At 37.0% G+C, this 22,047-nt stretch overlaps 1 protein-coding gene across 2 annotated transcripts in view; it reads left to right on the top strand.

The window, feature by feature from the left end:
- Positions 1-20,170, top strand: part of Plppr5 (phospholipid phosphatase related 5) — a 111,176-nt gene extending 91,006 nt beyond the window's left edge. Inside the window, exons 5-6 of one of the 2 annotated variants that reach the window (XM_021158396.3) lie at positions 2,175-2,294; positions 17,264-20,170. In XM_021158396.3, the coding sequence (XP_021014055.1) occupies positions 2,175-2,294; positions 17,264-17,296 (153 nt within the window). In that variant the 3' untranslated portion in view covers positions 17,297-20,170. Of the gene's footprint in view, positions 1-2,174; positions 2,310-17,263 lie in introns of both variants that reach the window. The other variant, XM_021158395.3, reaches the window with a different exon arrangement.
- The last annotated feature ends 1,877 nt before the right edge of the window (positions 20,171-22,047 follow it).

Here is a 22,047-nt window from a genome sequence, read left to right as displayed (position 1 = left end):
GAACAATCAATCTCTTTTAGTCCTTAGTGGGATCATGAGGGTGTCAACTTATAAAATGGAAAGAAAGACTGAAAGAATACTGAATAACTACCTCCAAGCCCTTACCATCCTTTCTCTAGAGATCAATGTGCAGAGAAAGTGTGTGTGAGTGTATGTGTGTGTGTGTATGTGTGTGTATATGTGTTGTGTGAGTAGGTATGTGTGTATGTAGTGTTAGTGTACATATTGTTAATGTATATATGTGTGAATGTAGTGTATGTATAAGTGTGTGTGTGTGCGTACATTTATGTGTATATATGTGTATGTGTGTGTGTATGATGTGAGTGTGTATATGTGTGTATTGTGTCTGTGCAGGTGTGTGTGTGTGTGTGTGCAGGCACATGTGTGTGTCTGTGCAGGCACATGTGTGAGTGTGTGTGTGCATGTGTGTGTATATGTGTTGTGTGAGTGTATATGTGTGTATGTAGTGTTAGTGTATATATGTGTGAATGCAGAGTATGAATATGTGTGTGTGCATACATTTATGTGTATACATGTGTATGTATGTGTGTATGATGTGAGTGTGTATAAATGTGTGTGGTATGTGTGTCTGTGCAGGCACATGTATGAATGTGTGTTCGTGTGTGCATGTGTGTGTGTGATTGTGTGTTTGTTTAGAAAACTCTCTGAAACTATCTTGGTTATCTCCTTGCTTTAATGAAAATTCGTGGAAAACTGTAATATTTTACTATCAGGTTTTGATCTATTTTTTAAACCTATAGTTTTGCTAGGACAAAGAAAGAAAGGTTAAAAAATATAAATCACAGCTTGCAAGAAAATAATTTTGTAATATAAAGTATCATTTTTTGTGCTATTACCTAGTATCCTTGTAAATTTTAATCAGGAATGGTAAGCAACCAAGACTAAATTGGTATGTAGAATTATCGAGTAGTAATGGAGCTGGGGAGGTGGCTCAGTGGTTTAGAGCACTCTCTGCTCTTGCAGAGGTCCTGCGTTTTGTTCCCGGCACACACATGTTGGCTCACAACCATTTGGGACTCTAGTTTCAGGGCATCCATTTTTCTCTCCTGACTTCCTTGGACAATAGGCATTCACATGATGTACATGCAGACCAAGCACTCATACACATAATATAAAATAAATCTTTTTAAAAATACTTAGTAGTAAGTTTAACAAAAAATTTAGTCTTCCAATGATGAATTTGTGAAAATATACAATTTAAATATATCACTATTGATCAAGAATTTACTTACTTAAAAATAAGAGTTAGGCTGAAACTAAAAGTAAGTACTATTTATTCTAGAATATGAAGTCCAGGAAAGGAGAACAACACATTATCCTATGGTTAGTATAAACTCACCATAGGAAATAATTTTTCTGTGTTGCTTAAATCATTATTTCTTAAATGTGATTAATCTGCATCAGAAAATTTGCAGTAAATTTAAAGATTCCTTCTCCTATACCCTATTCTTCACCTATTAAATCGGAAACCTTAGAAGATGAATGAAAACTGTGAAATTTTAACATTACAGGATCTTAATTTTCATGCATGATTCAATTCATTCTTTCACCTCTGCGATATAATCAGCTGAAATGAGGGTTAATTCTCTTTATGTAAAGGGTCTTCTATTTCAAGAGTAGCTCTAGTAAGCTATTATTGTTCAAATTATGTATATATATATATGTATATATATATGACACAATAGACAATAAACTAGTATAATTGAAAGAATGTTACTAAATTAGAGAGTGCCAACTGTCAAGGATTAGAGTGAATGTAATAATTTTGAATCACTGGGAAATAATGAGCATGAAAATCAAGTTGTAGATTAGCTACATTAAGAAAAGGTTAGCTTGCTACGGATTTTTATAAGGTTATGTTGTTATTTTTGGATAGGTTTGAACATTGTCTATACTTTAATGAACATTTTGGAATGAGAGAATTGTCATTATTCATTCTTTTACATATTCATTGGTGAATTTTCTTGAACTTATCTGCATTAGAATAGCTATTCTAATTTATTCATGGTAAGTCTGCGTATAAAGTTTTATTCATGTAACATTTTGGTAATTTTAAAACGTGGTTGCTATAGGAGATTTATGAAGCTCCTCAAAAGGGTGTTAGTTGTAGAATATATAATTTACCTAACGGAAACTCTTTCCTGAAATTTTAGGTTGTATGCGTGGTAAATAATTTTAAAGGAAGACAACCAGAAAATGGGCATATACACAGGGACAATGTGGCCCGGATGCCGATGACCAACATTCCTCGAGTAGAAAGCCCTTTGGAAAAGGTAACATCTCTGCAGGTGATTCACAACTTCAAAATTTCATCATCTAGGCTAAATTCAACGGCTATCTCTGTTTGTGTATTCCGAGAGTGACCAGTTATTTACTTATTTATGCTTACTTAATCTCAGAATTTAAGGTGTCAGTTAGCAAGTATTTACTACTGGAAAGAGCATCTTATAAAATGCCTATCTCATTTAAAGCACCCACAGATATCACCCATGCTGGAAGCTTGGTAACTGTGCATAGAACTCATCCAGCACTTGGCTAGAGTGTCTAAGGAATAGTGTTCCCTGGCCTTGTGCACAGGTGAAATGAAAAGATACATTTATTTGCAAATGCATGAATTTTTTCACTAAGTCTACTCAATTCCTCCCATGCTCTCCATCAATGAGAAAGTGCCTCATACATTGTCACCACACAGTTAGGACACATGCGCCATGCAGGGAGTCTTATTGCTCCAAGATCAGGCAGCCTGTGGCAGCTGTACTTTCTTATTAGAAGGGAGGCTGTGGGTCAGGCTGGACTGAGTTTGTCCACAGACAATGTTTTAGAAGACAGGTCCAGGCCTCAGTGGGTGTCACAGCAGGCAAGAAGTCAAGTACTTTACAAAAATTGTTCTTGCAACTTCTGTGTTTTCATAGGCTATTACTGCATTTTCTGTATTCAAAATTTCTATGTTCATGTTACGCTACTTCCTTTTAAAATAACTTTCACGATATTAGGCTATGTGAGCTAGAATTTTCCACTAGAACCCATAAAAAGACAGAGACAAGTGTTTGTGAACTTCTATAAATTTTGTTTTTTTATATCAAGTCCAAGTGATTTGTGTCTCCTTAGTTTGGGAAATAAGGGTGAGATAAAGCAGATGCAGGGCTTCCGTGCTTGCTGGGATATACAGAGATGGAGACAGCATTCTCTCAGTTCTTTTCATTTCCATTCCCAATCAAAATGCTTTCTGCACTGGACATGGCCTGTGTCCCTGACCACATCATGGAAGGATCACAGCAGGAATGCTAAGAATATACTAGGGGCTGATTTCATCCTTCCCTTAGACTCCGCACTGGCAAAGGCCGTGTTTCCATGCTTCTCAGCTAGAACTAGAGGGCAGTCACATAAAGGAAACTTCAAGAGCTTTCTACTCGTGTGTGTGTGTGGGGGGGGGGGGGAGGGGCAGGGGGAAGGCAGGGGTTGACTGTGTGGAATAAATACATTGCTTTTGTTATGGTTCACATTGCAAAAATAAAGGAGGGGAGCATGCAAAGTTCCACTACTCCTTTGATTGTGATAACCATTAATTTAAAAATGGCATTTGTTCCTTCACAGTGGTGTTCTGATGAGTAAAGAATAACGTTTTGTCAACATTGATAGGCAGACAGGGCTGAGAGCTTTAGTATCATGCCATGCTGTTTTTCCATGTCTGTGAGTTTCTTCTGCAAGTTATGTAAACTGGTAAACCTCTTATGTTCAAAGCACACATTTGATGAACTATGACCTTCAGTATAATGATAATACACAGGTACACTCCCTGTCTATGCAAGTGACTTTTCCTTTATGATGGGGAGTTCATCACTGACAAATATCATAATTTATGAGGATAAGTCATGGGTTCTTTCAAATCTGAGTAAGAATATCTGAATATCCATTCCCTTTTATGAAATGAATGGCTCATCTGTGGTAAGCATCTCATTGGAATCCAATGACCACTAAATAGTGAAGAGCTAAAAATTTTATTCATCTGTTTATCACATTAGTCAGAATGAGTCTAAGTCCCTAGCCACAGAGGATTATTAAAACTGTTGTGAATGTTCTCATGACAGAATCCATACCACAGTATGCCCCTGCTCATGGATCTATGAGCAGTCTGGCTGGAAATTTTGGAAATTTTCGACCTTAGTCAATTCACTCAATCTCAGTGACTACTGTATTAAATCATTTCATCTTGCTGTAACAAATATTTGACAGAAAAGAACTTAAAGGGGTAAGAGATTATTTTGGCCACAGTTCAAAGATGAAAGCCACGATGGCATGGAAGAAATAGTTTGTAGGAGTGTGAGGTGTCTTTTCACACTGCTTCTACAATCAAGAAGTAGAGAGAGAGGAAAGCAGATCTTCAACTAACTTTCACCCCCTTTCCTTTATAATTAGTCCAGCACCAGTTTGTGGGATGATGGCATCCACTGTCTGGGTGGGTTATTCCTTCTCAGTCAACTCTAGGGAAGTACCATCCTATGATAGTACTCTCCCAGAGAAGTATCTGCTAGTTTATTCCTAACCGCCTCAATTTGACATTGATGATTAAACATAGCATTTGACTTTTTGCTTGTTAGGTTTTGTTTGTTTTTGTTTTGTTTTTATATACTGGTCATTTGTGAGAGTTACTTAAGTTAGCTCTAAAGCACTAAGAATAATATCTAGAACCTATGAAATTAAACAACAGTGAATTATTATTTCACAGCAGTAAACTGCAACAGGTACATCGATATAAAAGAATAAATTTTAATTTTACAGTACTTTTAAAAAATAAAAGATTTGAGGGTCATAGGTTGTTTGAAACAGGTTCTCATGTTACCCAGGTTGGCCTCAAATTTGCCATGTATCCTAGAATAGCCTTGAACTCTTGATTTTCCTGCCTTCATTTGAGTTCTGATATTGTAGGTGTCTACCACCACACTTGAGTCCAAAGAAATGTTACATTTGTACATTCTCGTGTATGTGCAGAGTCAAGGCAGTTACTCAAAATACTATACAAGATATTCACCTCTAGTATCTAGAGAGGAGTGTGTGGGTGGCAGAGTGCGTGAGTATGAGAGAGACAGAGACAGAGACAGACAGAAACAGAGACAGACACAGACACAGACAGAGACAGACAGAGACACAGAGAGAGAAACCAAGACAGAGAAATTGACAGAGACAGATAGAACTAACAGCAGTGCTCGAACCTTAAGATAAACTGAGCCAGTGAAACAAGACTTTATGTCCACTCCCCAGGCTTGCTTCATTATCTTCCTTTTCTGCCTCCACTTTTCCCCCACCCTGTTCTTTCTGTCTCTACTCCCTCTCTGTCTTTCTCTCTTCATTTTTCCTCTCTTCCTCTCTATTATCAAATACTATGCTGTTCATGAGTACATGCACAACTCAATATAATTCCAATTTTAAAGTATTTCATTGTCTTAAGCTAACTTTGAGAAGGTCTGGTCTCATTACACTGTCTATATGATATGTTCAGACTAACTAAAATTCCTTAGGGGGGATGCATCCAGTTTAATTTACATCCCTGTGCTATTTCCTTGTGATCTCCACAATCCATTTGAAAGACCTCTATTTTCTTCTGCCAGATTAAACACTGAAATCTTGTTTGTAGCTCTCATGTGTTCAGGTCCACCTGCAGCCACCTGAAGTCCCCTCAGTACAGTGGCTCTGGCTCTTGCATATGCAGGTGTCTTTCCTTTCTTAGAATTCCTACCATCTCATTCCCAGAGAGTCAGCTCCCTTCAGGTGTCATGTCCTGTCCCCCAAACTCATTCTCTTTGCTTCCTCCTTTGAGGTTCATTTCCAGAAGAATTGGCAGTGTTGCTGGCTCTGGGATGTTTCCAGAAACTTAAAAGACACTATTAATTTCCCTTAGGAATCCAAGAATCAAGGATCTGTGTTTTCTTCTAGGAAATACTGATGCAACCAATTATAGTTCTACCACCCTTTATCTTCTATGTTAGAAATAATAGGGAAGGTCTTGACTCCATAATAGTTGATTATCAGAGTGAAAATTACAGCAAAATGTCAAAATGTTAGGAATTCTACTAGATGCAGCATAAACAAATCCACAGTGATGGATTCCCCACCCCAAATTTGGTTAATGATGTCATGACAGGTGAAGGGGCCCTGAATAAAACTGAATAAGTATCCCCAAACTGAGTGGGTAACTATTTTATGTCAAAACAATAAATACAAATAAACAAACAGTTGGCAGGATGGCTCTCCCAGAGAACCCAGGTGTGGTTCTCAGCTCCTGCTCAGCAGTGTACAGCTTCCCGAATGTCCAGTTTCACAAGACCTGATACATACAGTCTTTTGGATTCTTTGCGTATCCAGTATGCCCATGATATGCATACATGAAAACAAAACACTCCAATGCATACCTAAAACCAATTATATCTTTTAAAATGGCCAACCATATCAAAAGCAACAGGAACAGTTGCCTTCAAGGACTGCCCCAGCTTTATGGAGTAGAAGTTAACTTGCACAGTACCATGATCTGTGGTGGGTCAGCAAACATGAGACAAAACTATATAGAAACAAAATTATCTTGCTGAAGATGCTCACATGAGTTTCCACACACATTCCATTCAAATGAGGACAGAGAATGGGCTCTTCCCTCTCCTTCACGTAGACAGTGAAGATCCAATAGTTACTAAGGGAAATGTTTAGACCATTCACGAAGCCTTTTCACACAGTTTAGGGAATTTAATTGAGCGAAATCTAGATTGCTTCAAGCGGGAATAATCAGGAGAACTTAGATCTCTAAAACTGACTTTGTGACAAATATGAGACAATGTAAACCTTTTATTGGGTGAGGGAAGACAGGGAGGGGGCCGAGATGATACCGTTGGTAAAGTGCTTGCTTCAGAAGTACGAGGGCTAGTTTGGGTCCCTGGCATGCACATAAAAGGCAGGTAATATCATCTGTGTCTATAGCGCCAAAGCCGTAGAGGCAGAAACAGGCAGCCATTTTCACCTCTTGGGGAACCTCTCCTCTCAAGGAGCAACCCTGTCTAAAAATAAGGTGGAATGAAATTGAAGAAGTCGCCCAGGGTCACTTTTGGCCTGTGCACATTCAATCAAATGCTCATGTACCCCCACATACAAATGCCTTAACAAACATATCTCTCTCTCTCTCTCTCTCTCTCTCTCTCTCTCTCTCTCTCTCTCTCTCTCTCTCTCTCTCTCTCTCACACACACACACACACACACACACACACATTTATTGTCTGTGGCATCTCCTTTCCATAATACCAGAAATTAAAGAGAACTCATGGGATGGAAGCTAAACTATAATCTGTGTGATTAGAACCAGTGAGAGAACACAGGTGATGGCATGGTAGGACTTCAACCAACATTGGAGGTCAGAAAGGAAGAAGTTCATGCAGAGGAAAGCAAAAACAAGTAGACTGAGATAGACTAAAGAGAGCACTGGAGAGATAACTCAGGAGACAAGTGGGGATACTGCTCCTAGGTCAGGCCCAAGTTCTAGTTCCAATACTGGTGTTAGACTTATGATAGCTTAACCCAGCTCTAGGGGAATCTTACACTTCTGTCTTTGGCAGGTACCTGCATTCAAGTGCATAAACTCACACATGGATACACACACATGCACACAATTAAAATTAAAATTATTTTGCTTTTTTAAAAAGAGTAGATTAAAAATAAAAGAGCAATACAAAGAAACTGACAAGAGAAAAGTTACGAGGTAGAGAAGACAATCGCCAAAGCCTATCTTCTAGGACAGGGCAGCCATCAGAGCAGTGATGGTATTATCTGATTTTCTTTATACCTTAGGATATACTGTAAAAAATAAATGTTCTCTTCCAAATAAATATTTGAATATTTAATATGGGAGAATTAAACAGATACAAGGTCAAATTGAAATATTCACTAGAACTTCTTAGAGATTCATGAAAATTAACAGTACTGACAAAACGTAAACAATTACAGTTTGTAACAACTTTAACAACAAGGAAAGTGACAGTTAACAGATGTTGTGGTAGGTGACAGTGTCAATCTCAACCACTAAGTACTTCTTCAGGCAGACTATCCTTTCTGCTTCATTTAATTTGCACTCTCTACTGGCCTGTGAATAGAACTGACAGAGACTTCATTGGTCAGAAATTCCCTGGGCCTTGAGAATTTCTGTCCACTTTGTTGGCCTATGCCTTTTCCTGGTAGGAGTCTACTGCAGCCTACAATCCAGGACAGGAAAACATGGGAAGTGGATCAGCTCCACAGAACCCGGCCATCAGTGTATAGAATGAGAAATAGGCATTGGGAACCACAGCGTTTTGGAGATTGTCAGAGTATGCCTTGTGAAGTCACATGCACTCCCATACAGAAAAGATAGGAGCCTGCTATATTAGGCATGGTTCTCTAGAGACATACATACATACATACATGCATGCATATATACATATACACATACAACACACTCTCTTTTAGTAGTGTGTGTGTATTTGCCAGTGTGTGTGTGTTTGCCTGTGAAGAGAGCTAGTTTTTAACAGTTCCTTTGTACTTCAAACTCAGGATCTCTTATGTGTGTGGTGGGACTTTCTCTTTCTTTCTTTCTTTCTTTCTTTCTTTCTTTCTTTCTTTCTTTCTTTCTTTCTTTCTTTCTTCCTTCTTTCCTCTCTCTCTCTCTCTCTCTCTCTCTCTCTCTCTCTCTCTCTCTCTCTCTCTCTCTCTCTCTCTCTCTTTTCCCAAGGCAAACATGATCATACACTGCCATGCTCTCTAGTAAAAATTCTTTTGAAGTTTCAGGATGTTGTAACCCTCCATCTACTTAAGATTCTGTTGCTTTTCTATAAAGCAAATCTTTATTCCATGGAACTGCTGGATGGTATATAATGTTCTATAGAACCACACAAGACAACCTGTGTGATTAGACATTGCAGTAGATAATGGGCATACATTGATACATACGTTAAGCACTTAAGGCTAGTTTTGAGTATATATAGAAAGTAATTAAAATAAATAAAAATGTACATGTTATGTTATTCTCATGTGTTTTATTTTACTTTAAAACCAAATTTAAAATGGAAACAATTAAAATGTGACATGTATGTACTTCTAAGCTATTTTTGTTTATTTCCTTTGATTTTCATTTTTTAAAAACTTTTAAACATGTTTTAAATTTTTTCTGTTTTTTATTTGAGATAGAGATAGTTACATATATACGTAGATGGTAGATAGTAACACAGATACATAGATGATAGATAAACACATACATAGATACATAGATGATAGATAGATACCTAGATGATAGATCGATAGATAGATGATAGGTAGATAGATAGTTACATAGACACATAGATGATAGATACCTATATGCATAGATGATTTTATATATATATATATGTGTGTGTGTGTGTGTGTGTGTGTATACAGATAGATACCTAGATGCATAATTATATATATATACACACATACATATATATACATATATATATGATAGACACATACATACATAGATGACAGATAGATACCTAAATACCTAGATACCTAGATGATAGATAGATAGATAGATAGATAGATAGATAGATAGATAGATAGATAGATGAAATTAGGTAGATGGGGAGTTAGGAAGGATCTAGAAGGAGTTTGGGGAGGCATAAACATAATCAAAATGTTCTTATGAAGAAAGCTTTAAACAAACAAAAAATATTTGCAGCAGTCATTAATGTCTTTTAGATTGACTATGCACTAGACATACCAGCATCTGTTGTCACGGTTTCACATTATTGTTTTTGCTATTTAGGTCTGCACATTCAGGGTGATTTTTCCACACTATTTCTATGGACTTTATTAAATAAAGAATGACAAGCAGACTTTTTTTTTTTCAATTTCCCAGGAGCCTTTAGTAAGAGCTTCTTTCTGAGAATTACTTTTGAATGGCATTGTGGGTGATGAATATAGCTTAAGCGGATATGATTCACTCAGCCGTTAGTTCAGGGAGAATACACAGTGGTGGGCGAACAATCTCTCCTCACCAGCACACGCTTTCATACACAGGCAAGGTGTTCAAAGCTGTCAACCGCTCCCTTCGGTGTGGCATGTCTAAGAATGATGAAAACTTTCTGTGGAGAAAGTACTCCACAAAAATACTCTAGAGTAGAGAAAAATAGCTACAACTAGGGGAATAGACAGTAAGCCAAGCACATCATCTTGGAACTGACTCCGCCACCCCCTCCCGCACACACTTTTAAAATTTATTGTTTTAGTTAAAGATGGAGTCAAAAAGCAAAAGTCAGCAGTTGGGATATCTTGTCTCTTGTTTAAAAAAATAAAATGCAGGGCTGAGGTTACAGCTTAGTAGTTGAATGCCTACTGTGCTTGAGACCCTGAGATGGATACCTGATCTGAAAAATAAATACATAAATAAATAAAATGAAAATATGGGAGGAGAGAAGAGGGAAAGTGGGAGAAGAGATAGAAGATAGAAAAAAGGAGGAAGGAAGTATTCAGATAAACAAAACAAAATAGACAGGAAATACACATATCCAATTGTAGTGATAACTTGAAATTCTCTCTCTGTCTCTGTCTGTGTGTATGCGTGTGTTATGGATGTGGGGTGTATATAAGCACCTGTGTGTTTATGTACACATACGTATGGCAATGAACATGTATGAATTTGAGTAGTAAAGCCAAAGGTTTATACCTGGTGTCTCCCTCTATTGTTCTCTAAGTTGTTTTTTGACATGTTTTATCACTGAACCTGAATGACATCTGGCAATAGACATACCTACTATGCCCAGATTTTTTTTAAAATATAGAATAGAGTTTATTCAGGGCATGGGTAGGGGAGTTAAGAGGGTAGTAGAGGCAGAGAAAGACAGAAAGTGGGAGAGAGGGAGAAAGAAGAGAAGTAGAGGCTGGCCATGAATATGTGGAGAGAGGGGAAGGGAATGGGGAAGGGAGGGGGGAAGGAAAGAGACCAAGAGAGCAAGAGGCAAGAGAGGTATGCCCAGATTTTTACCTGGTTACTTAGAATTCGACCTCAGGTCCTCATACGTGTATGACACGTAATTTTCTTGCTGATCTATTGCCACAAGCACCTTGAAACATTTTCTTAAAGCAGATTTCCAGGCCCTGTGAGAAAGTTATGTGTGGTGCCACATTCTTGTAACATTAGCGCTTTGAAGGCTGAGGTTAGAAAACCACAGTGCCTAGATAGAGACTATGAGGCTAGCAGAGGCTCCATAATAAGAGCCTGTCTCACAAAATAAAACTAAAACCTTTGGAATTGTATACATGTGTTTCTCTATAAGTAGGCTTATACCAAATGATTTGGTTTGCTCACATCTGTTACCATAGATACAGTTATAAATCAATAAAACAAACATATCATCAAACTCAACAGTAAAAGCTAAGCTTCCATGAAAGATAAACAGATGCCTCAAGCTAGGTGGGAACTTCACACTTAAAATGGCATTTTAGTTTCTATAAGAAAACATTGGAATACAGCCTATTGCCATTATATAATGAAGGAGTAACATGACCAGGATCAGAAAACTGGTCATAGTAAAAATGGTATTTTTCATTTTGAGGGTAATATATTCTACATGTGTCACTTCAGAGATCAAATTCAAGATCACTTTCTTAGACAATAATATAAAAGTATGTGGAGAAATTATCATCTGTATAAATCATGTGAGCCTCTTCTACAGTATAAAAGACTCTTTTTCTCACAGTTATTAACAACACTAAAGCAAACATAGATATGTGTCCTTGTATGGCGAAGTACTAATTTAAGTTCATAGGAATGGAAATGCTGAATGGGGAATGAATGCCTTAGGTTTAATTCATGCATCCATGTCCTCTTTGACAGTGGAAAATATTGTTCTTCAGGCTCTTCATCAGCTCATTAGACACAAACAAATAAGGTAGCTTATTTTAAATGTGTTATTAGAATATTTTCCAGTACATTTAGTTTATACTTTTCTTGTGGAGTCAAAACAATTGGGTATTGAAATAATGACTCCATATCTGAAAACCCAAATTCTAAACATTAGTACCTTGCTTTGGACAGCTCATGGTTGTTAGTCCTATTTTATTAAAAAATTAAATTCAGGTGTAATAAATAATTTATATCCAGTAAAATTGACGTTATGTGTGTGCATGTGTGTGTGTGCAGGTATATATCCACATGTGTATGTGGGAGCCAGAAACCAACCTTGGGTCTCTTTCTTAGATATCATCTACCTTGTTTTTAAGACCTGATCTCTGAACACCATGGAATTGACAGTGAGTTAGGCTGACCTGCCTGTGAGCCCCAGGTTCTCTGCTGTCTCTGATTGTCCAGCACTAGGGTTACACCTGTGCACCACCATACCTGGTAGTTTTGAATTGGGTTCTGCAGGTGGAACGTGGGTCCTCAATTTTGTAGAGCAAGCACTCTACATATGGAGGTATCTGCCTAGTCCCTAAAATTTCCTAATCTTATGGGTTCTAACAAAAGTAGGATTTCATGTAACAATCAACAATAGTAAGCTATGGAATTTTCAATCTACCCAGAACAGCTGCCATTTTACAATCAGCCCACCTCTAACATTCACCCCTGCTAACCACGAATCTGCCATCTGTGCCTGTATTTCTTTCTGCCTTTCCCACGGTGTCATAAATGGACTGACATTGTACGTAAGTGTTTTAGTCTGCCTCCTTTTTAGGTGTCAATGGGTTTTCCACCCTTTTTTATTGGTGAGAGGTGTTCTGTTGGGTAACTGTACCTCAGCTTCTTTTCCCATTGGCTGGCTGGAGGGTATTTGGGTTGAATGTCATTGAAGGAAATCATGAAGGCAGCTGATATAAATATTAATGTACAGGATTTTGTATGAATAAACATTTTTATTCATTCATAAATTACAGACACACACACACCTGGAAAAGGAAAGTGGGCCATCTGGATTTTTACTGACTTGTGCAGTTTTATGGAAACTGGCAAGCTTCTTGGTGTTCATCAGCAACTGGTTATAAAAGAATTTATTATACACCTGTTCCTTTACCTATGTCCTCTAACTCTTTTTCGTTGGGGATTGCTCTGTGCTTCTATAGCCAATCCAACATTTTTAAGGTTAAAATGGAATCAAACAAACAACTTACTTATGGGTAAGTTAGTTAGGTTAACTTAATGTGAAAGAAACTTAAGAAGAACTTATGGGTAAGTTTCGTTACTAGGAATATCAACATGATTTCTATTAGGGTTGTAATAAATGAAACTTGAATAAATACCAAGTCAAAGCCTGTAGTAGACTTCCCAATCATGTGAGATTACAATATGGTGATGAGGGAGATTGTTTTGAAAGCAAACATAGGGGGCAGGGCCAAGAGCTGTGGTGAATGAGGACATTCAGGGGACACACATGTTTACTTTGTAGCATCTCTGAAGAAAAGGTAGAAAGAATCATTTGCCAATAGGTAAAGTTAAGTGGGTGGGGATAAGAGGCTTGGGGAGGGTAAGCATCAACTGAGGAGGCCAGATGAGTGGGGAAATAGAACCTAAAACTGGGGTGGGTGTCAGAATTTGCAGTCAAGAAATGTCCACATGGTCAAATTTTGCAGTCAGACAGACAAGGGAAACGAGGAGCCTTTTAATTGCTCAAAAAGGAATGGAAAGAAGACTCTGAATTAATACAAAACTGTGCACTACAACAAAGCTAGTGTAGATAAACTGCACTACAACAAAGCTAGTATAGATAAACGGTCCTCTTGCCCAATGAAGCTCATTTCTCAGTTTTATTCTCCTGCATTCCCACTTTCTATAAACCAAATAATTGCTTACTTTGAATTTTACAGCAAATTTCATGGGCCCAAGTCTGAATTTCTCTAATAATGATTTTCTTCATCATTAAAACATGATCTCTTATTGCTAAATGATCATACTCCTTTCACAAACCATTAGGAGGAAGATTTCACATGACATATTAGTGGGACTCACAGAACACATTCTCCTTTTAGGGTGATACTTTTATTGCTTGTCTTTTTTGGATGTTTTGTTTCCTCTGGAAGAGTCTCTGTAACACCAGGCTGATCTTCTATAACAACATCTGCCCTTGAACTCTGAATCCTATCCTTTGGTTGGGCTTATAGGCCTGGGCCATTATATCAGCCATTTTCTGTTCTCTCTCCTGTCCATGCTCCCTGCCTCAAAGCAGACAATGAATAAAATAAGGATGCAAATAGGAGAATGAAGTATGACAATGTTCATGATTGTGACATCTGATCTTAACTTCCCCTGGCAAAATGGAGGCAGCATTCTTGTAACTATGGACTGGCTGGTGGATTTGACACTAGCTCTACAACTTTTTATTCAAAATCCTTAGTGCTAGATGTTTTTCAGGATCTAATATATTTTGTATCTTTGAAATCAATGTATCCTGTGGCACAGGCACCAATACAAGAAGGAGACTTTGTAATAAAAAAGCGTTGCTTATGGAGCAGAACACAGCATAAATTGCCTTGGGTCATTAAATGAATCTGTATCCTTCTTGCAAGAAACTCTGGGGTTTTGAAGTTGGTTTGCCTATTATAGTTGTATGTTTTCTGAACTTTTGATGAAAGAACAAATGATGAATTTTATTTATAAACTATAGACTATTTTAAATTATTTTTTCTGTCCTTTTCATCGTTGATTCTCTAAAATGTTTAATTTTAGCTTGTTCCTTTTAATTTTATCAACCAAAACCAAATAGTAGATAAACCCAAATAGATTGTTGAAACGGGGCCAAGAAATATTATGCATGTATAATTTAACATTAGTAAAACTCCATTCATAAGTATATCTGCACTTTGTAGGTGAGAAAGCTAGGGGTTTTGATGGTCTAATTGCTTGGCAATCTTCTATTGTGATGGAGCCCACATTTAATCACTTTACATTCAACCCACTTACCTGCAGAGTCTACTGTGCCAGTTTCCTCACCTAGTCAATAGATCAGAGCACAGGCATTCCATTTTATGTTTAAAAACTTAAGCTGATTTTAAATCTTCCTATTAAGTTATAGGATCATTTTTGCCATCTTGAACAAAAGGAATTTTACTCACTTCTGTCTAATAAATGACCTCACTCATTTACAAATTAGTTCGAAGAAAATCTTCACATGACAATTTATTGAGGGTCATGGAACATACAGGAACATTTAGGATGCTTTTAAAACCTTATTTAAACATGGTGTGTGATCTAACAATGTAACAACCTAAAACTCTGAAGCAACAGATACATTCACTGAAGCAAAGAAGTTAAATTTAAATCTTATGTAAAACACATTTTGTAGGTGTTCCAAAACCAATATATTGAAGATGATCAAGAAGAAAATTCCCAGGGGAGATCCTTTAAAGACTGCCTTGCCAGGCTCTTCGGCTGGATAATGGGGATTAGCCACTGTGAACACCTCCAATTAAGGCAATAAACGTATGTGCGCATTAGCGCACTGGTGTTGGAGCTGTACTGCAAAACTGGAGTAAATGCAGAGCACTGTGTCCTTCTGTGCAGGTCCCCAGCACAACTGCAGGAGGACTGCACCTCACGTGGTAGCTTGTCAGCTGCTGTTATTCTTAGTTCAATTTTCCCCCTCATTGGGAATGCAGTATTCCTTAATGAAATAGCCCTTTAGTAAGTACTAAAAAGTAAGTTTTAAAAGACTTAGCAAGTCTTTTGATTCTGAATACTTTTCTGGATTCCTTTTGCATCTTCCTGTTTTTGTTTTTTAAAAAAGGAACTTGCTGAATGGCAGATCTTGTCAAACAGCAAGCTATCGCCAAATTCTGGTGTCATAAAAATGAGGTTTGGCTTACATGACATTCTGATCATGTTACATGGCTCTATTTATATGGTATAATCTGTATATAGAGAAAAATAAAGAGTAAAATGGAGATTTTTCACGTAGAATTTGGAGCATTAAATTTGGACTTAATTGGACTGGAGAAATGACTCAGTGGTTATGAGCAGTTGCTTCTCAAAAGAGCATCTAAGCTCAGTTTTTAACACCTATATCTTGCCGCTCAGACATGTAGAATATCGAAACTGGTCTTAAATTTTCTAAATTTCAGCATCTGAAGTGACTTTTAAGACACAAAGTGACTGTTTTACCAGGAGACACCTGCACTCAAGGACAAGCCTCAGTATTTTGCCTGCTGCTGTGATGTGGACTAGAAAGAATACTTGCTAATGGACACTTGGCAAGTTGTATTCTTCAACTACTTGGGCTTAATCTCTATTCTATACTCATGTCTAAATCTCAGTTTGTGTAACTCTGAACAGGCAGTGTGATGACCATTTTGTGATGTTGCTGTGATACAATGGTGTTGACCTTCATGCTCTATCTTAACGCAAACCCATGTGTGTCAGAGTTAATCATACAGCCTCAAAATTTTACTGCTGCCTTAGTGTCTGTGACATAGTGTAATACAGGTCTGAGTCTATTTCAATATTAGCCATTCTGAAGGTTTACTTCTCTATAATTTCTGGCTTTTTAAAAGACAAGAAGGAGCCTGGCGTGGTGGTGCACGCCTTTAATCCCAGCACTCGAGAGGCAGAGGCAGGTGGATTTCTGAGTTCGAGGCCAGCCTGGTCTACAAAGTGAATGCCAGGACAGCCAGGGCTATACAGAGAAACCCTGTCTCTAAAAGCAAAAAAGAAAAAAAAAGAAATAGAAAAAAAAGAAAAGAAGAAGCAAAAGGGATGAGGCTGTAAAGAATTCTGAGGTTGGAGCAGATCAAAACAACAACAAAACCCAGCTTGTAGCGTGGAGTCTGAATTCATACCTCAAAAATGAAGTATTGAAGTAGATCTCTGTCAACTACCAAATGCTATTTCAGTCAGTGCATGGGCCCACCTCACTCCACACCATCTGCTTCTCAGGGAGCAATTAGTCTGAATCTACAGCATGCACACTGAAATTCTGTTAACAGCGAACGGAATATTAATGTGTCTGCCATGGCCATTTTTATCTCCCAAAATTTTAGAGTTAATTCTGAGTAAAACAGGTATTTCATTTTAATCTATTCCGTTCATTAAAAATACTGAATAAAAGATATAATTAGCTAAAATTATGTAACAGAACAGAGAAGTGAGTTTAACAACACTGTGTTTTAGCAACAAACATGTGGGCAACGGTTCTACATTAAGTTAACAGTTACTTGTCAAAAATGCTAAATACTTTGTTAAATCAGTTGACCTAGGACTCTGACTTTGGAATCCCCTTTTGTTTTACAGAACCACATCACTGCCTTTGCGGAAGTCACATGATATTGAAGCAGATGGTTTTTCCCTGCACTGGACATCATCCCTATTCACCATACATTCATAACAAAGTTTATTTGATTATACAGGAAATTTATAAAGATGTAGGAGACTTTTTATAATTTTAAAACTTGACAGCACCCTCTCTGCCCCTCCCTCCCACTAGACTGTGAGCTCCTCAAGAGCAGGACCATGGCTATCTCTTCTGCATCCCCGCCACCCACCCACGACAAAGCCCAGCACAAAGTGTGGGTGTTCAGTGAAAACACGAGGATAAAACGAACAAGTCAATTCTTCAATAAAATGGTTGCTTTAGTTTCTCAAAAGAATCTCTGTGACTATGTGGAAAGAAACCCCCCACATGGGTTATATTTGTATAAAAGAAACCCTCTATTTTGGGCTAGTTAAGTCTTTTTAATTTTTCATATATCTATTCAGCAGTATAGCATATTTAATTTGAAGTGAATTTTGAAAGTTCTGGGGGTTTTTTATTATGCAGCATGACATTATTTCCATTTTAACAGATTTCAGTGTGTGGAATCACTTTACTTTTAGAAAGTATGTCCTATACTAAATTGTTTGCTCTTTATATTATGCTATATTTCACTTAAAACACCATTCATACTACATATTCTAAGACTGGTGCTTCTGCTTTTAAAGGGGAAAATGCCAATTTTTACTGTCACTGAGTAATGTATCATAATTAAAATTATTTATTTGGACTTTTTCTTTGACAGTTGTGGTTTAATGGTTGTGCTGCAATTTTTTTTTAATGCAGGCAATATTTAGAATACACTAAGGTAAATCCAGCCATGATACCTTGTTATTGAGTAACTTTCCATCATTAACAGTGTCTCAAAAATGGCTATGGTCCATTATTAAATTTTCTAATTGGTCCAGAACTCAAATAATTTAAATGAGAAAGAACCACACCTTAAAATACTATCATGAAGATACTAGAAATATGATTAATGTATTTTTGTAATTGTCTAATACTTTAATTAAAATGTATTATAGTTATCATTTAATCCTCATGGCAATCCTGTATAAATATTGAAAGATGACTTTATTTACATATGATAAAAATAAAGCCAAGACGGATAACATGCCCAGTCCATACCACTAGTCAAGGGAAGAGTTAAATCTAAATTCAGATTTACCCTGAAACTCTTATTTTTCTCAAATATGCCACAGTTGCCTCAACATTCATGACACTGAGGCCATTAAGAGGCCATTAGGGTTCTGAGAAACTACCTATGTTTAAGAAAAAAATGAAGAAATGCTAAAGTTAGGAACAGAAGGTCTGCAGTATTTTAAAAGCTTACTTACATGGAGGAACATAAAACATCTCTTTCAAACGCAGAGCTATTTAGGATTCTATTTATAATCCTATTTTAAAATAATGACATTCTAGTGTCTGAATGTGAGGCTTTTGGTAGAAGAGAGGTCCAAATGAAGATTCTCATCTCTGCACCCCAGTTACCACTCAGGAAAGGGGCTGAGGGACAGGCTATACAGTGACCATGCAAGTTAAGGATGAAAACAGTCTCCACAGAAGAAGGAGGATGAAGTCATGAGTCACTCTGCAATCTCTAAAGCTAACCCAAGATACTTTGACTTAAATGTGCAGAAAATGATTTTTTTAATCTTTCTTGTCTAAACATTTAATTTGCTCTCTTAATTTCCACAGAAATCAGCAAATAATTAAAAACCAAAGGCTTCTCTGTTACTTCCAAATGGATTTCAGTTGCCCAATTTCAATCCTGCAGAGGTCAAAATATATCAACTAAAAGCCAAATTTAAAAAAAAAACTCATTTCTATGAATTGCAAATCTCTATAGCAGTCTTATTCTTTTGGAAGTGTAGAGCAAGCAAACTTTGCATGTCTTGACAATCTTTAAAGGACATTGTTTAGAAAGCATTAGCAATGGCAAATTTGCTTCCTAGGATTGAAATAAAGGATATGACCATAATGCCAAGCAAAGGCAAGGTAGCTGACTAGGTCTATACAGTTGCTGAAGGCTACTGGTCCTATATCCATTCAGAAGGACCCAGACAGGAATGAATTTCCCCTTGGAGGCCTTAACATTACATAAGTCAGTGATGAAGTTTTTCACCTTCTTAAACCTGGTCAGATTAAAAGAGTTATAAATTAAAGAACTAATCAGGGTCAAAGTTAAATCACTTTTGCTATTATATTTAAGCATCATGAACCCAAGGTTGTACAATGATAAAGTCCAGGAAAAATTAAAGGTGCATGTGAATTAACCAAACTCAGCCAAGAGTGCTTAACCATGATGCAACTACTTAGAACTATTTTAAAATTTATACCTTTAAGAAAACGTCAGAACAATGGCTGGAGCTGGAATTCAGTGGTACGGCACTTGCCTAGCATGCACAGGCCCTGGGTTCAATCCCTAGGACCTGTTAAGAAAGCACTAATATCAATATATAAATATGTACATACATAGTTTAGTAAAAGCAGGCAATCACATGCCTTTCTGATAGAGACTCTCATTTTTATTCTGCTTCTTTGGGGCCCAGGTCAATGTAAATTGTTCAAGATGAAAACTTCAGTAGTATCTGTTTGCATGGCAGAAATTCTGCACAAGTCTTATCCGATGATGCCTAAGGTAACTTAAAAGGCTCTTTTATGTTAAAAGAGAGGTGAACCTTCTTTGATAGAGTTTGTCTATTCGACTTCTAACTGGGCCTCTCTTTTTCTCAGGATCTATCCTAGCCAAATATCTCGTTACATTTCCATAGTTTTCTTTGTGAAAGAACAGTGGGGGAGGAAAGAATTCTCTGCTGTGTATTGTATTTTTCAAATAAAAATTTAAAAACTAAATTAAAAAAATAAATTTCTTTTTCCCTCATGGATTGGTCTTTATTGGGGTTGAGGAATAAAGAATGCTTGCTAATGTGCATGGAGTTAAGAGTTCTCATATTGGCCAGAAGAGTATTTAAAAATGTCCCAAACTGGCCATTGCAGCATCTAGATAAGGCAAATGGTGTACCCTATATCCCATGAATATCCAGGAATCTGGTCAGGATACATAGTTACAAATTATAAACTTCTGAAAACTACTTTAGACAGCACACAGGTGTGTAATTTATAGCCACTCTTCTTCCTGTTAATGACAAGGAACTAAGATGCAAATGCAACCCTCCATCCTGTTCCTATGGATATCATCGATTAAACTTTGAGTGTGTGCTCTGAAAGGTCACCCTTAACATGTGGCAACTGAATGTACTTGTACATTGAAAACATGAATCTCAAAAATTGCTTTGGGTTTCAATTTTTTTTTTAATGCTATGAATTATAATCCTTAAAAAAATACAAATTGAGGTATTTCATTCCAGATTACAAGTGAGCATATCTCAAGTTAAGACAGAAAAAAAAAAGGATATTTACAGTTTTCTTCTTTTGTCACCTTCAACTTAGATCATAGTTTGTTTATTAGCGTAATGGATGCATAGGATATAATTGATTAATTATAATTACCTGTTTCCCCAAACCATCATTCTGTGAGTTGACTCACAGGATCTTAATTTTAAATTCATGCTATCATCCCTCATATTTGTTACACAAAGAGACTCAAACAAGGAAGCACACAGGAGTGAACACAAAGGCTCCTACACTCTCAGATGAGCATCCAAAGCTGAGCCATTCTTTAGAAAGGTGTTATGGACCGCAGCTTTGCATAATGCAAACACATTGGCATTTCATTCTAATTTATAGATTACCATTAGTTAACACCAAGTAGTCTTTTTTTTCTCTTGAGAAGAAAATAAAATATATTTGAATTAAATTATTTTTTTAAAGAAAGAAAGAGTACGCCAAACCACACAGTAACTTTTCATTTTAATCATGTTTCCTTGAAGATACTGCTCCTCATGAAAAATTCAAGCCTTATCTTCCAGAATGTTACTGAATGGTCTGTGTATCAAATGATTAACATATACTGAATAAATGATAGTTTAAAACGCCTGCATAGTCTTTCTCAGGAACATGGACGTTATCATCAGACTATATGCTGGTCTTGGATGGCTTGAGAAACTGATGAGGTAGATGCTAAGACAGATGAGAAACTAGGGTTGTGTTTATACATTGAATTTGCCATGAACTTCTATTGCTGCTAAATGTTCAAGTATGATCTTCCTGATTGAATTCCTCACCATGTTGAGGACTCTGTCTGTTAAGAAAGGATACTCCAAAAATAATAATGAAAGAAAAAAAGGCTGTGATAACTGAACAAGGATAACCATGCAGCAGTTACATCCACAAATAGTCAGACTCCTTAGGGAACTTTCTTTTTAGTACTTAAATTTTCAGAAAAGTTGATGAGGTGACATTTTACATCATTCTTCATATGTAATAATAAAGAAAAAAGACATGTTATATGCTTGCTGACAGGAGCAAAACACTGACTTCTTACACTGAATCCACATTTAAAAAAGAGAGCACAAGCCAAGGGGGTGGGGGTGGCGAACACACCTTCAATCCCAGTACTTGGGAGGCAGAGGCAGGTAGATATCTGAGTTTGAGGCCAGCCTGATCTACAAAGTGAGTTCCAGGACAGCCAAGGCTATACAGAGAAACCCTGTCTCGAAAAAGAAAAAAGAAAAAAAAAAAAAAAAAAAGGATGGACCATCTAGAGACTGCCACACCCTGGGATCCATCCCATAGTCAGCCTCCAAACGCTGACACCATTGCATACACCAGCAAGATTTTGCTGAAAGGACCCTGATATAGC

Source organism: Mus caroli, unplaced genomic scaffold (assembly GCF_978045245.1).
Source record: "Mus caroli unplaced genomic scaffold, Mus_caroli_1 scaffold_3, whole genome shotgun sequence".
NCBI classification, from domain to species: Eukaryota; Metazoa; Chordata; class Mammalia; order Rodentia; family Muridae; genus Mus; species Mus caroli.
This window is presented reverse-complemented; position numbering and strand designations above follow the sequence as displayed.